Source organism: Anser brachyrhynchus (genome assembly GCF_964034855.1).
Source record: "Anser brachyrhynchus genome assembly, chromosome: Z".
Taxonomy (NCBI): Eukaryota; Metazoa; Chordata; class Aves; order Anseriformes; family Anatidae; genus Anser; species Anser brachyrhynchus.
The window spans coordinates 35,153,534-35,165,286 of NC_137697.1; the positions used below are offsets into that span (position 1 = coordinate 35,153,534).

The window sequence follows — 11,753 nt, forward strand, 5'->3', positions numbered from 1 at the left end:
TGAAAGCCAAGTGTCCTGACTGTTATGAACAGAGAACTGTAGGTGTAAACAAGATAAGTTTGTCATTTCCGATGGCTGAGTAACAGCTATCATCAGCCCTGTTGGGGCTTCATGATTGACTCGGTCAATTCTTTGGGTACAAAAATTGGGCTGACAGGTGAGAAAACATGGAACACAAAGAACTCTTCTGTCAAATTAACTCTGCTTTACTAAAACACTAGGTTTTGATAGAATATGAGAATCTTAGGATGATACCCCTTTGCTACACATAGTAGTTTTATCGTTCTAACAGAAATGTACCAAAAAGTGACAAAAAGTGTTAAAAAGTGTCAAAAACATATACAATCATATATTGAAGCCCTTCAATATTTATGTTTAGGCTACAATTTATATTCCCAGTTACTTAGTGGCTGAATTTATCTAGAGTGCAAGGGAACATTTCACAAAAAAATCCATTGAAAAAATTCAGATAGGTATTTGTAGGATTTTAAACTGAGTCTGTCTAACCCTGGCAAAATAGTAATCAAAAGCTGTAAAACCATTAGTTTCCTTTGAGGGCATTCCACACTTCTTGGGCAAAGGAGCATTTCATAATCCATTTGCAATGTGTGATTTATTGTAATGAGAGGTCAGCTGGCCTGCGTGTGCTTTGCTGGACCATGTTCTTACCCTCGGGCTCTATTTCAGGGAATAAGGAAACACGGTTTTGTGAGGAGGTGGATTTGCATTCTGGTTATCACAACTTCGGTATGTGCAATTTACATTTTCAGATAAGGAAGAATAAGTGGAGGGGAATATAAAACATCTCAGTTAAGAATGTAACTGCTTCCGATGAAAAGCGAGCTTTTACCAAGGACTTAGAAAAAGTGAGGAGCCTTGACTTCTGTCGAGAAAGACGGAAGCTAGTTCTGCTATACAAAGCACTGAAATCTGGCTCCTTCGGTTTATTGATTTTGCGCTTTCACTGTTTTCACAACGTCCCTGCCTAAATCACTGCTGGTGGGACAGTCGCAGGCGCTCTCTCCACAACATTTAACCCGAAACTGCTCACGGGCAGCGGGAACCTACGTGGTGAAACCTGGGGTAGCCGCGGTTTCCTTGCCTGCCGCTAACACAAAGAGCAGTTTTGTGCTGCTGGCACCGGGCACCTTCCCGGGGGCTCCGGGGCGAGCAGGTGCCGTGCCGTGCCGTGCCGTGCCGTGCCGCACCCTTCACCCTCCCTCTCCTCTCCGGCCACCTCGGCGCTTGTTGCCGGCCAGAGCCGCCCCCGTGCCCGCCTCCCTCCGGGGGCACCGGGGCGGAGCAGGGCCCGTCCCGTCCCGTCCCGCCCCGCCGAGCGCAGGGCGCAGTGCTGCCGCCAGCCCGGGCCGTGCCGTGCCGTGCCGTGCCGTGCCGTGCCGTGCCGTGCCGTGCCGTGGGCAGAGACGGGGGCGATGGACCCCGACGGGGAGGACCTGTCCCGGCTGCGCGCCCTCTTCCTGTCTTGCGACGCCAACGGCTCGGGCCGCATCGAGCGGGAGGACTTCGCGGCGCTCTGCGCCGAGCTGCGGGTGCGGCCGGAGGAGGCCGAGGCCATCTTCCAGCGCCTCGACAGCGACCGCGACGGGGCCATCACCTTCCCGGAGTTCGCCCGCGGCTTCCGCGGCGCCACCCGGCGGCGGCCCGGAGCCGGCCGCGGGGAGCCGCGGGACGGGGGAGACGACGAGGGGGAGACGGCGGCGGCGTGGGCCGCCGCGGGGCTGGAGCAGCCCTGGAGGGACTTCGAGGTCCGGCTGGGGGACGAGGCGAGGTTCATCCCCAGGTAAGCCCCGTCCCGTCCCGTCCCGTCCCGTCCCGTCCCGTCGGGCGCAGCGCTGCCCTGCGCCTCCCCTGATGCCACACAGCAATCCGACGGGCACTGCTTCGCCCCAGTGTCAGCGGGAAAGAAGAAGACCGGGGGGTAGATTTCGGGCATTAAAGCTGGGTATGGTGGGTCTATCAGTACGAAGCTGGTTGCATTTCACTGATACGTATTTTGGGGGTCAGCAGTAGCCTGCCTGAAACTGCAGGTGCTCTGTGTTCTTACAAAGATCTTGGCCATAGAAAGTACAGGGTAATTCTGCTTAATTCAAAAATTGCAACTTGAACTGGAAAACAAGCAATCTGAGTTAAAGGGCAGCTTGTTCAGGGGCAATTGAAACAGATACATGACCATATGCGAAGGGGCTTGTGTCAAACTCCAGCAGAGCTGTCTGTGAGATCCACAGGCTCTAATTAAAAGCATGTCAGAACCTGTGTAACTTTTCCACCAATCAAGTCGATTGTACAGTTTGTTGCTTTACAGGAACACAAATCATTGGCAAATTTATCATTCCAGACTTCATGTAACACACCTTAAATTACTCCTGAACCCAATAGTTTGGTTCTAGCTACTTTTAAAAATCCATTTGGCTCTTGCAATGACAAATGTCTTAAAAGAGATGTCCTGTAGGTTAAAGAACTTACTGTTCATGCCCAGAACCAGAGTAGGTTGCTTTTTACTGAACTGAAAAATAAGCCTCTTGTTTGAAAGTCTGCAGAAGCAATTCAGAACTTAACCTGAAGCCAGAGAGAAAATCAATAGGAGATGGAAAGGTGTGACTCATGAACAGTGATGGCTTGTGAAAGCATCCATCACCTTTTGGTAATAAGCCTATCTCCATCTCTTGATTACTGTGTTTGCAGCAGCAGGGTTTGAATGTAGTCTGGTTGCTTGTCTAAGAGGGCAGTAGGACGGGACAGAACTAACTCTCTTGGGTTTGAGTGTCCAGACATGTCATTTAATTATATTGTTTTAGGATTATTATGCATCAAGTTGCAAACAGAACTGAATGCTGATAATTAAATACATGTGTGCCAGGTGGGCAGTTATTTGTTGTAACATTTCCCATTCATGTTTAGCTTTATAAATACCTTTGAACATCCTTCACAGCTGGCTGTATTTGTTAGGTGTGTGCCAACGTCAGCCGAAGAACAGTGTGCCCTTTGTTTTTCCTGTTTTTTCTCGTTCCTGTGCTGAAGCACTAGAAGCAGGTCTTTGTTACAGCTCAACTTTTTTTCTTTTCTCTCCATTTATGACCCATATCTTTTTGTGTTGAAATATATCTGATATATATATATATTTATGTCCCACTGAAAACATTTCGACCAATTATGTGAGTGAGCAACGAATACATATAAAGTGTTAAAGTCTGGGCATGGGAGAGATTTTAAAGAGCAGAATATAACAAAACCATGTAATGTAGAAGCTGGTACTTCAAAAACATGTTTATCTTTTTATTTAAATTATTAAATTATTGTTTTTTTTTTTTTTTTTAATGTTTTCTAAGAACAGGCCTAGGTTGGCACAGACCTGCCTCTTCAATACTTTAAAAGAGTCTGCGTTCTCACATTGTGGTTTATTACCCTTCATATGTTAGCTGTAACATTTGCGTTGAAAATCATGAGAAGAGTAATTACAAGAAAGAAACTCCTCAAATAGAGATGAGTGGAGTTAGTTGTCCATATTTTTGATCTCAGTCTTGGGGGAACTTGGAGGTTCAGTCCCTCAAGATATTGTTCATTCTGGTCCTGCTCTAGCAAAACAGTGTCACATGCTTTGATGCTGTTGTGGTTTGTACAGCAAAAAGCAAGGTGCAGGAGATTAAACTGATGAGATAAAAATATGACTGAATTGAGGAGAAAATTACCCAGCAGCTGTGGTCTGTGTCATTCTTGAGTTTGATCAAATACCCATGGAAATCAAAAGGAAATTTTTCACTGATATCAGCACATGTGGTTCAGCCTCTTTTTCTATAAATGGGCTTTTAAAAGCCATAAATAAGTCACCGTAATAGCAAGGAAAACCCAGTAACACCGATCAATATCCTAACTCAGCCCTTAATGGAGTAGCAGGCATTAGATGCAACATTGTTTACTGTTAGGTACTGCCTAGTACTGTACTAAAATGAGCATATTTTGAATGTAGTTAATTTTTGAAAATATATTTTTGTTGTGGGATGGACCTTGTCTCTGTATTTTGATGTCTGGGTTGCATAGTTCTGTTACCTTATATTGTGAAACATTCAAGTCCATTCTGGAGTTGTATCTTGTGTAGTTAAACAACGGTGGTAACACCGAAAAGTTTCTTTTCAGCCCTGCTCCTTCTTTTCCCAATCTGAACAGATTTTCAGGGCTGAATTCAGTTAGGTTTCTTTGTAAGGTGGTCACTGTGAGTCAAATTATTGTTTGTCTTAGTCTTCACATGTACTCAGTGAGCAATTGTGCCTCTAGTACAAAAAAGTGGAGTCTTTCCAGGCTAGTGACCTAGTATAATGTGTGAAGTCAGATTTTAGTGGAATTGCGTAGAGGGTTGGGTATTTTTTTGGCATTCATTTAATTTAAAATGCAACTACTCCTTCTTTGTTGTTATATTCAATCTGCTATAGTGAGTAATTAAACACAAAAAGGTTGCTGTACTTTTGATTTACATGTAGAAAATTGCCAACGGGGGTATAGCTGTGTGAGCTATAGTAGATCTACTTTATTAGAACTCAGACACATCCATTGGTTTATTCCTCTAAGAAGTATTTGCAGTTATCTAGAAGTAGACAAAAAAAAAAATAAAAAAAAAGAAAAAAAAAAAGAAGGAATTTAGCTATTTGGTGCTCCAGGCAGCGAGTACTCCAGTGTATTTCTTGCGCTAGAAGGGTTTAGCCTGTGGTTGTGTTACTGGTGTTGCATTCTGGTTTAATACGTGGTCATCCTCAGGTCTGTTTGGATTTCAGTGGTAAGATGAGAAGTTTCCCTCCACTCCCTTAGCAGGCATGCACTCCTTTAAGTACGCGAGGAGGTCTCGTGATAGCTACTCTTCTGCTTTTCTAACTTGGAACAAAGAATGATCCAACGTCCACTGGTGCGTCAGGACAAAACCTATTCTTATGATCCCTATGGCAGTTATTTCTGTCTGTAAATCATGGGCAAAAACTTCCCAGAAAACGTATTCTGAAATTTAAATTTCAAAGATCTTAAATCAGAAGGAGCAAAGATTTGAACTGCGTGTATCGTGTGCCTTCTTGTTTATTGCTGGGATAAACTGTATCCCTTTCAACAATAGCAGGCAGTATTTCTGTGATATTTGGGATAATCTATTTAGAAAATGAACTAAATTAATTTCAGCATGAATGTAGGTGAATCTAGAGAAGAAAGTTTGTATCCCTGTTTTGAGTTAAATTCTTCTGCTTCTGACAGAAGCCTCTCCACTGCCTTGGCTGTTCATCTGAGGGTCTGTTTCTTTTGCCTCTTTTCTGCATTGCCATACTGTGAGATTTTATGCATTGTAAAACTACAAAGTTTCCTAATTTAATTGTGATCACAGTTCACTCCTAAATATGTAATCTGGACCTGTATAGAAAATGTTGGTCTGGTAGACATCATAAAATGAGAAAAGAGTGTTGTTTTTAACAGTAGCAGCTTAACCTGTGAAGTTGGATGATGCTCATGGCATATGCTGCTGTGCAACATGAGAGGAGGTGGGCTCTTCTGCAGAAAAAACAGTCCAGAACTCATTATGCACTTGCTGTCATGAGCCAGAATGGATTTTGTGCCAAGGTGAATAGAAAACTCAGCTTCAGCTCTTGTCAGGAGATTATGTTTACTTCCAGGAGATGAAGAGCCATGATACTAGCAGTGGAATTTCCTTGGAAGTTGACGTGTGTTTCTCAGAGAGGGAGTGAATGCAAAGCCTGTGGAGAAGCAGCTGCTAGGGCAACCTTTATCACAGTGCTGGAGACGGGATCTGTGCTGTCGGATTTTGTCTTGTCTTCTAATACATCTCACAATGAGGGGTTGGCAAATGGGTCTGCTGGAAGTGTGTGGAAGTGTGGAGGACTTTCTGTGAGCTACAAGTCTTTCAGAGCTGCCTTAGGTTTTCCTGCCAGTTATTTTTTTCCCTTTAATCAGAACAGCATCTGTACCAAATAACTTAGTCTCTTAGCATTTGTTTTCCTGAAATTTTTGTGTCTCATTTTCCATAGACCCATCCTTTGGAACATTCTGCCTCTCCACGGACTTTATCTTTCCCTCCTTTCCTACAGGCTTTTCCACACCTGCCCCACTACTTGCTCCAAGCTACACGTCTGTCCTTGGGCAGGGAACAGTATTTATTCCTTGGAACAGTATTTATTCCTTGGAAACACTAGAAGTCCCTTCCCTGCAAATCCACTGCCACTCCCTTGCCCAGACTCTCTCACCGGGGGGTTGAGGATTTATTCTTCTTTTAATGCAGTTCAATTAGTGAAAGGACTTATAAAGAAAAGCTGATACTAAAATAAATGCTGTGCTTCAGGTTGAGAAATACTTCAAAGTTTAATTTGTATGAACGTTTCATGTAATTGTGTCTTTCCTCAGGGCTCTTACTCTAGGAGAAGGCATTAGACACTCACCTGGGACACAAGGTTTTCTGAACAGGCTATTTCCCTATCCTTGGTAGTACACATAGGCTATTGATCTCCAGTGTAAGGACAGATGTCTAATGCCTGATCTTTCTCTTGCTTTGACCACCCAGCTCAGATGCTCCTGGCTCAGAAAACCTTGCATTTCATCCTTTCATACCCACACCAGAACAGAGGTGCTACAGGAGTAGGAGTGATTTTTACAAGCTCATGTACACTGGGAAGAGACCATTCAAAGAGAGAACATTCTAAAGCCTAGAAACAGGGGCATATTATTATTATTGTTATCAGTATGTAGACATGTTTAAGTGTAGTGGTGATTGTCTTTGCTTCTACCTGCACATACAAAATCAGAAGCTATACTTTACCTGTGCCTGAAGGATGTCTGGGTCAACAAATCAAAGAGAAAGTTTGAAAGTTGGGGACCTTAAGTCTGCAGGTAATAACACAGATAAGAAAGAGGACGGAAGTGAAGGCAGAGATCAGAAAAGCAGCAATGGATGTTGCTGAAAAAAACATACATATATATATATATGTAGACAGAAATACCTCTTTCGAGTTAATGTAAAAGCTCTTGCTGGAGAACAATTTGGTCTAGTTTTCTTACCTCTCATTGCAGTCCTAGCCCAGTGAGATTCTTCAGCCCACGGACACTTCCAGTCCAAGTGGGCTTCTATCTTGTCCTGCTGCATTGTGGTCTTCTGAGTGCTCTGCACAGGTGGGCCCTGAAATTCTGCTGGTACCTTTGTAAGTCTCTGCCTTTCTAAATCAGACCCTGGTAAATATACACAAAATAGTGGTGGAAGAAACGCTGAATCATTACCATGCCAGGGGAAGTGGTATTATAACATCACTGTCAAATCTTTGATTTTTGCCTGTTTTCCGAAAGCTTATTGCACTTTGTCTTTTACTTGGTGGAGAACTGCACTGCATATACAGCCCATCCGGTCAGGCTAAGCAGAACATGTAACATAAACTTTCTCTGCAACTAGGTAGGGAATATGCGTAAGAAACCCAGCAACCATAGAGTTACTCTTCTTTGATACATTCCACCAACTTCATTTGAGCTGCATTCAGAGGGTGGACTGGTAGGCAAACTGTCATTCAGCCATTCAAAACAATACTGTGAATTGATATGAATTGGTTTAAATAAAATTATGCCATGTAATATCATCTCAGTGTCTGATCTCTCTCTCTTTTTTTTTTTTCCTTTTTTTTTTTTTTCCCTCTGGTCTTTCTCCATTCTACTTTGGTATTTTAAATCTATCATATTACAGATGGCATTATCATCAGGGCAGATTTATTTTCTTTCTGTAATGCAGTAACTCTATGTAATACAGTATTATGTGAAGTTATTAAAATATTAGTTAGTTAATACAATTACAATTAATATAATTACAGTTAATAATTTTACAGAGAACTTAAACTAGTAAAACCTTTGAGATGAGGTAAGGTAAAGTCAGAGCAGTATCTGGTCAGGATACTGTACTTTTTTGAGCTATAAGTGCTTTGTGCTTATACTTCATGGTAGATGGTACAAGCGTAGAACCAGAGGGTCCAAAGTGACAGTTTCTTTCATGTTATATTTGAAAATGCTCTTTCTATGCAATTGTGAAGCTTTACAGCTGTGTTTGTATGGAACTTAAAGGGGGTACAGCTTTTAATCTATTTAAAAGGGGATTTCTGGATTTCAAGAAACACTAATTTTAAAGGACAAACCTGAGCATTTCGTATGAATTTTGTTGAAATTGAAGCAAAGGCATTTTAGTTTCCTTTTTTTTTTTTTTTTTGTCCAGAGCAAAGACTATTCAGTATTCAGGAGACAGCTCAGTGAAGTCTATTTGTGAAATCTCCCTCAATAAATAATTTTGAGTTTTAATCTCTCTTTTTAAATCTCCCTCAATAAATAATTTTGAATTTGCAAAAAGAAATAGCATGTCCAGGAGAGAACTGGAGATAAACAAATAAATTTAGCAATATCTATTGCAACTAGTTTGTCCTGCTGCGGTGAAGTCACTAATGCTTAGCAAATCGTGTAGAGGAGTGATTTAAAATATGGAAAGAGATGATTAAGAACAATTCTTCTCGTAATCATCAAATACTTATTGCATGCTGATATACAGTATATATAACTTCATCCTTCTAAAATCATGTGAAAATATAAAATATTATCACAATATGTTTTCTGCTAATGCATCATGGATGCTTGGAGTGATTAAGTCAGTAAGAGTCTTCCCAATTCATGAAAGTGTATTACTGCTTGCTGAAAGCGTAAGTAATCAAGTAGGGTCCCATCAATTTTGTTGCATTAATTCATTTCTCCTGCATTTTTGTGTTGCTACAGTAGTTGTTGATCCATGTTTTTAATTGAGATATCCTGTAAGGCTGGCGTAGAAGCACTCAGGTGAGTGTCACTGAGAATTTTAGTGGCCAATTTCTATCTAAAAAAGTCTTGCGTGTCCTTTACAGGATTCTGTGCAGTTGTGTTTGGATGGTTATTGTTTTGCTTCCTAAAACTAGGTCACAGATGTTTTGAGTCCATTTGTATGGTAGCCAGTCACTGGGCTGAGGAGGAACAATAAATAAAAGAGTTTTTGGTATCACAGGCAAAATTAACTCTTACAGTAACTACTTTGTGCTTCTAACTACTACATCTTAAAACAGAGCAGACAGCCATATGGCAGAAGCACAGCAGTGTGCAGAGATTGATTTCTGTCTTCAGGCATCTGTATTTGCATAAACTTTGCAAAGAAGCTGCGGGAGGGAGTGACTGGCACTCTTGTAAAGAGAACAAACTTGCAGAAATACATTATTCTCCTACGAATGTCTTCTGATCCTGGCACAAAGTACTGTAGTGAAGGGCCAGACTAATTAGTTGACTCTCCAGTCCAACAGCATAAGACACCATACCTTCCATTTTGCTACAGCCGATAACAGTCCTTGTGGTAGGAGACTTCTGGCGTTGTGCATGGGTTGTTTTCAGTCACAGGGCTTTCAGGACAGGTGGAGGTACAGTGTAATTTTATGGATGCAGCTTCTTTGACCTGAAGTTAGCAAATGACTAACCCTGCACAAGATGGGGCAAGAAAGAGTACCAAGATAACCCTATATTCTTGTGAAAATAAGTGATGTAGGTCCTTAAATATCCTACCATAAATCGGTAGGCTGTGATTTGGAAGAATCCCAGAGAAACGTTTGCTCAAGTAATGAACGTTTTGTGTTAACATCGAGTAAAAGGTAATTTTGCCGCTGTTTGGTTGCTTTCTAGGAAATAAGGTTATTAGTAGGCATCTCCTTGGCAACACTGCAATTTAAAGGAAAAAAAAGATAATTGCAGAATACAGATCTTATATTTGTATTTCTTATTCCTAAAAATTATATACACTGACCTAGATTGTGTTGAATGTATCTGCCTCAGAAGATTGATAACCTCTGTCCATCTTGCTGTGGCTAGTGCCATTTCTGTTTTACATGCCACACTTCTAAAGGGGTATGTGTACGTTGACACTGTGTGAAGAAGTGACATTCTTCAGCAGCTAATTTCAAATACACACAGTAGCTGCTTCTATCTAAAATTTGAGACTGTTCTGTAATGGTGTATTAGCTGTTTTGGTGAGGTGTTTATACCTCTGAAGGACGACTGCTGAAGTGCCAGGAATTTGTGAGATGCAACATATGTTACCATATCCTGCTATCAGACTAAATGGAATTTCAAGTAAAGGGACTACAGAGAGACTGCATTTTGTAATTTTTGAAGTACAGTCATGCTCCAGCTTCAAGGCTAATCAGCAGTAATGGAAGTGTGGTAGGAAATCTGTGAATGGTATTACCTCGGGACACTCAACTTACTGTTTGGCCAGTTGCTGATACTTGGAATTCAGTGTTTAAATACAACCAATCTATTGTACACTTGCAATTTAACTGAGACCTGGTGAACCTCAATCACAAATTTATTTTGTGATATGTGCTGTTATCACAAGCATTCTAAATTTCTCTATTGTGCTGTAATCTTTCAGCACAGAAATTTCACATACGTCTGAATGATGTAATAGTACAGAGTGAAAGAAGGCAGATTTTAAATGATTTTTTTGTTGTTATTTTTTCCTGATTTTAGTATTTTCGATGGTGTTATTTTAACTGAGTGTGATTGCCAAGGAAAATGTCCCTTAACTGTTTTTTAAAGGTAGAATACTGAGTAAACATATGTTTGGGGAGTTCTTTAATGAAATACTGCTTATACATATGTTGTAGCATCTGATGATCAGATAAATTTGTATGTTATTGTAACCATTTGTGAACCTTGATATTACTCTGTTTAAATGATATTTAAATGAAATTGTATGCATACATAGTCAGAGTCAAGTTTACATTATTTTAACTTCTGTAGATACTGAATACACCTAAATCATAAGCCTTCATAAAGGAGACCGTTTGCAAGAGAGAAACATATAGGTACACAAAAATGCCTCTGGCTTCAGTAAATCTGTATTTTCTGTGGTGGTGTTATGTTTCTGTATATTGAAATAAGTATCTGCATTTCATATGGAAACTTATGTTTTGGTTTCCTGAAATATTTAATTGTTTAAAATGGAAATCTGAGCTACAGGAGCAATTCTGGTACAGTTGTAATAAATAAATTATACTTTTAGTGGGAAGATCATACAGAAGAAGCAGAGTGCTGGAAAGTTGATAATTTAAACTGTGGAAGTATCTCAGGCGGGAAAACCACATTGAATGTTGATATCATAGTTGTAGTGAATGTCTTCATTAGCACTGCCTTCATAGAAGATAGAAGAGTACCATCTCTCTAATAAGGAGGATCATTAAATCAGAGGTAAGCTTTCCTGTAACAATAAAAGGAGGACAGGTATTTGTGATGTGTTAGATATGGTGTCAGACCAGAAATTTGCAAAACATCATTTCTCTTTACATTTCTGCCACTGGTATGATGTATTTCCTCATGACTGGTCTGCTTCCTGCACTTTTGTAGACCTGCGCTTCGTCGTTTTATCGTTTCTTCTTTTTTCTCTTTCTCTTTTCTTCTCTTTTCTTCTCTTTTCTTCTCTTTTCTTCTCTTTTCTTCTCTTTTCTTCTTTCTTCTTCTCTTTCTTCTCTTTCTTCTCTTCTTCTCTTCTCTTTTCTTTTCTTCTCTTCTCTTCTCTTCTCTTCTCTCTTCTCTTCTTCTCTTCTCTCTCTTCTCTTCTCTTCTCTTCTTCTCTTCTCTCTCTCTCTTCTCTTCTCTTCTCTTCTCTTCTCTTCTCTTCTCTTCTCTTCTCTTTCTCTTCTCTTCTCTTCTCTCTCTTC

General features: G+C 40.7%; 1 protein-coding gene across 5 annotated transcripts in view; it reads left to right on the plus strand.

Annotated features, from left to right (window-relative positions):
* Positions 1-539: 539 nt before the first annotated feature.
* RASEF (RAS and EF-hand domain containing) overlaps positions 540-11,753 on the plus strand; it is a 43,383-nt gene continuing 32,169 nt past the window's right edge. Inside the window, exons 1-2 of one of the 5 annotated variants that reach the window (XM_080574295.1) lie at positions 542-1,394; positions 1,425-1,801. In XM_080574295.1, the coding sequence (XP_080430421.1) occupies positions 1,434-1,801 (368 nt within the window). In that variant the 5' untranslated portion in view covers positions 542-1,394; positions 1,425-1,433. Of the gene's footprint in view, positions 1,802-11,753 lie in introns of all 5 variants that reach the window. The other 4 variants (XM_080574297.1, XR_013943740.1, XM_080574296.1 and 1 more) reach the window with 4 other exon arrangements.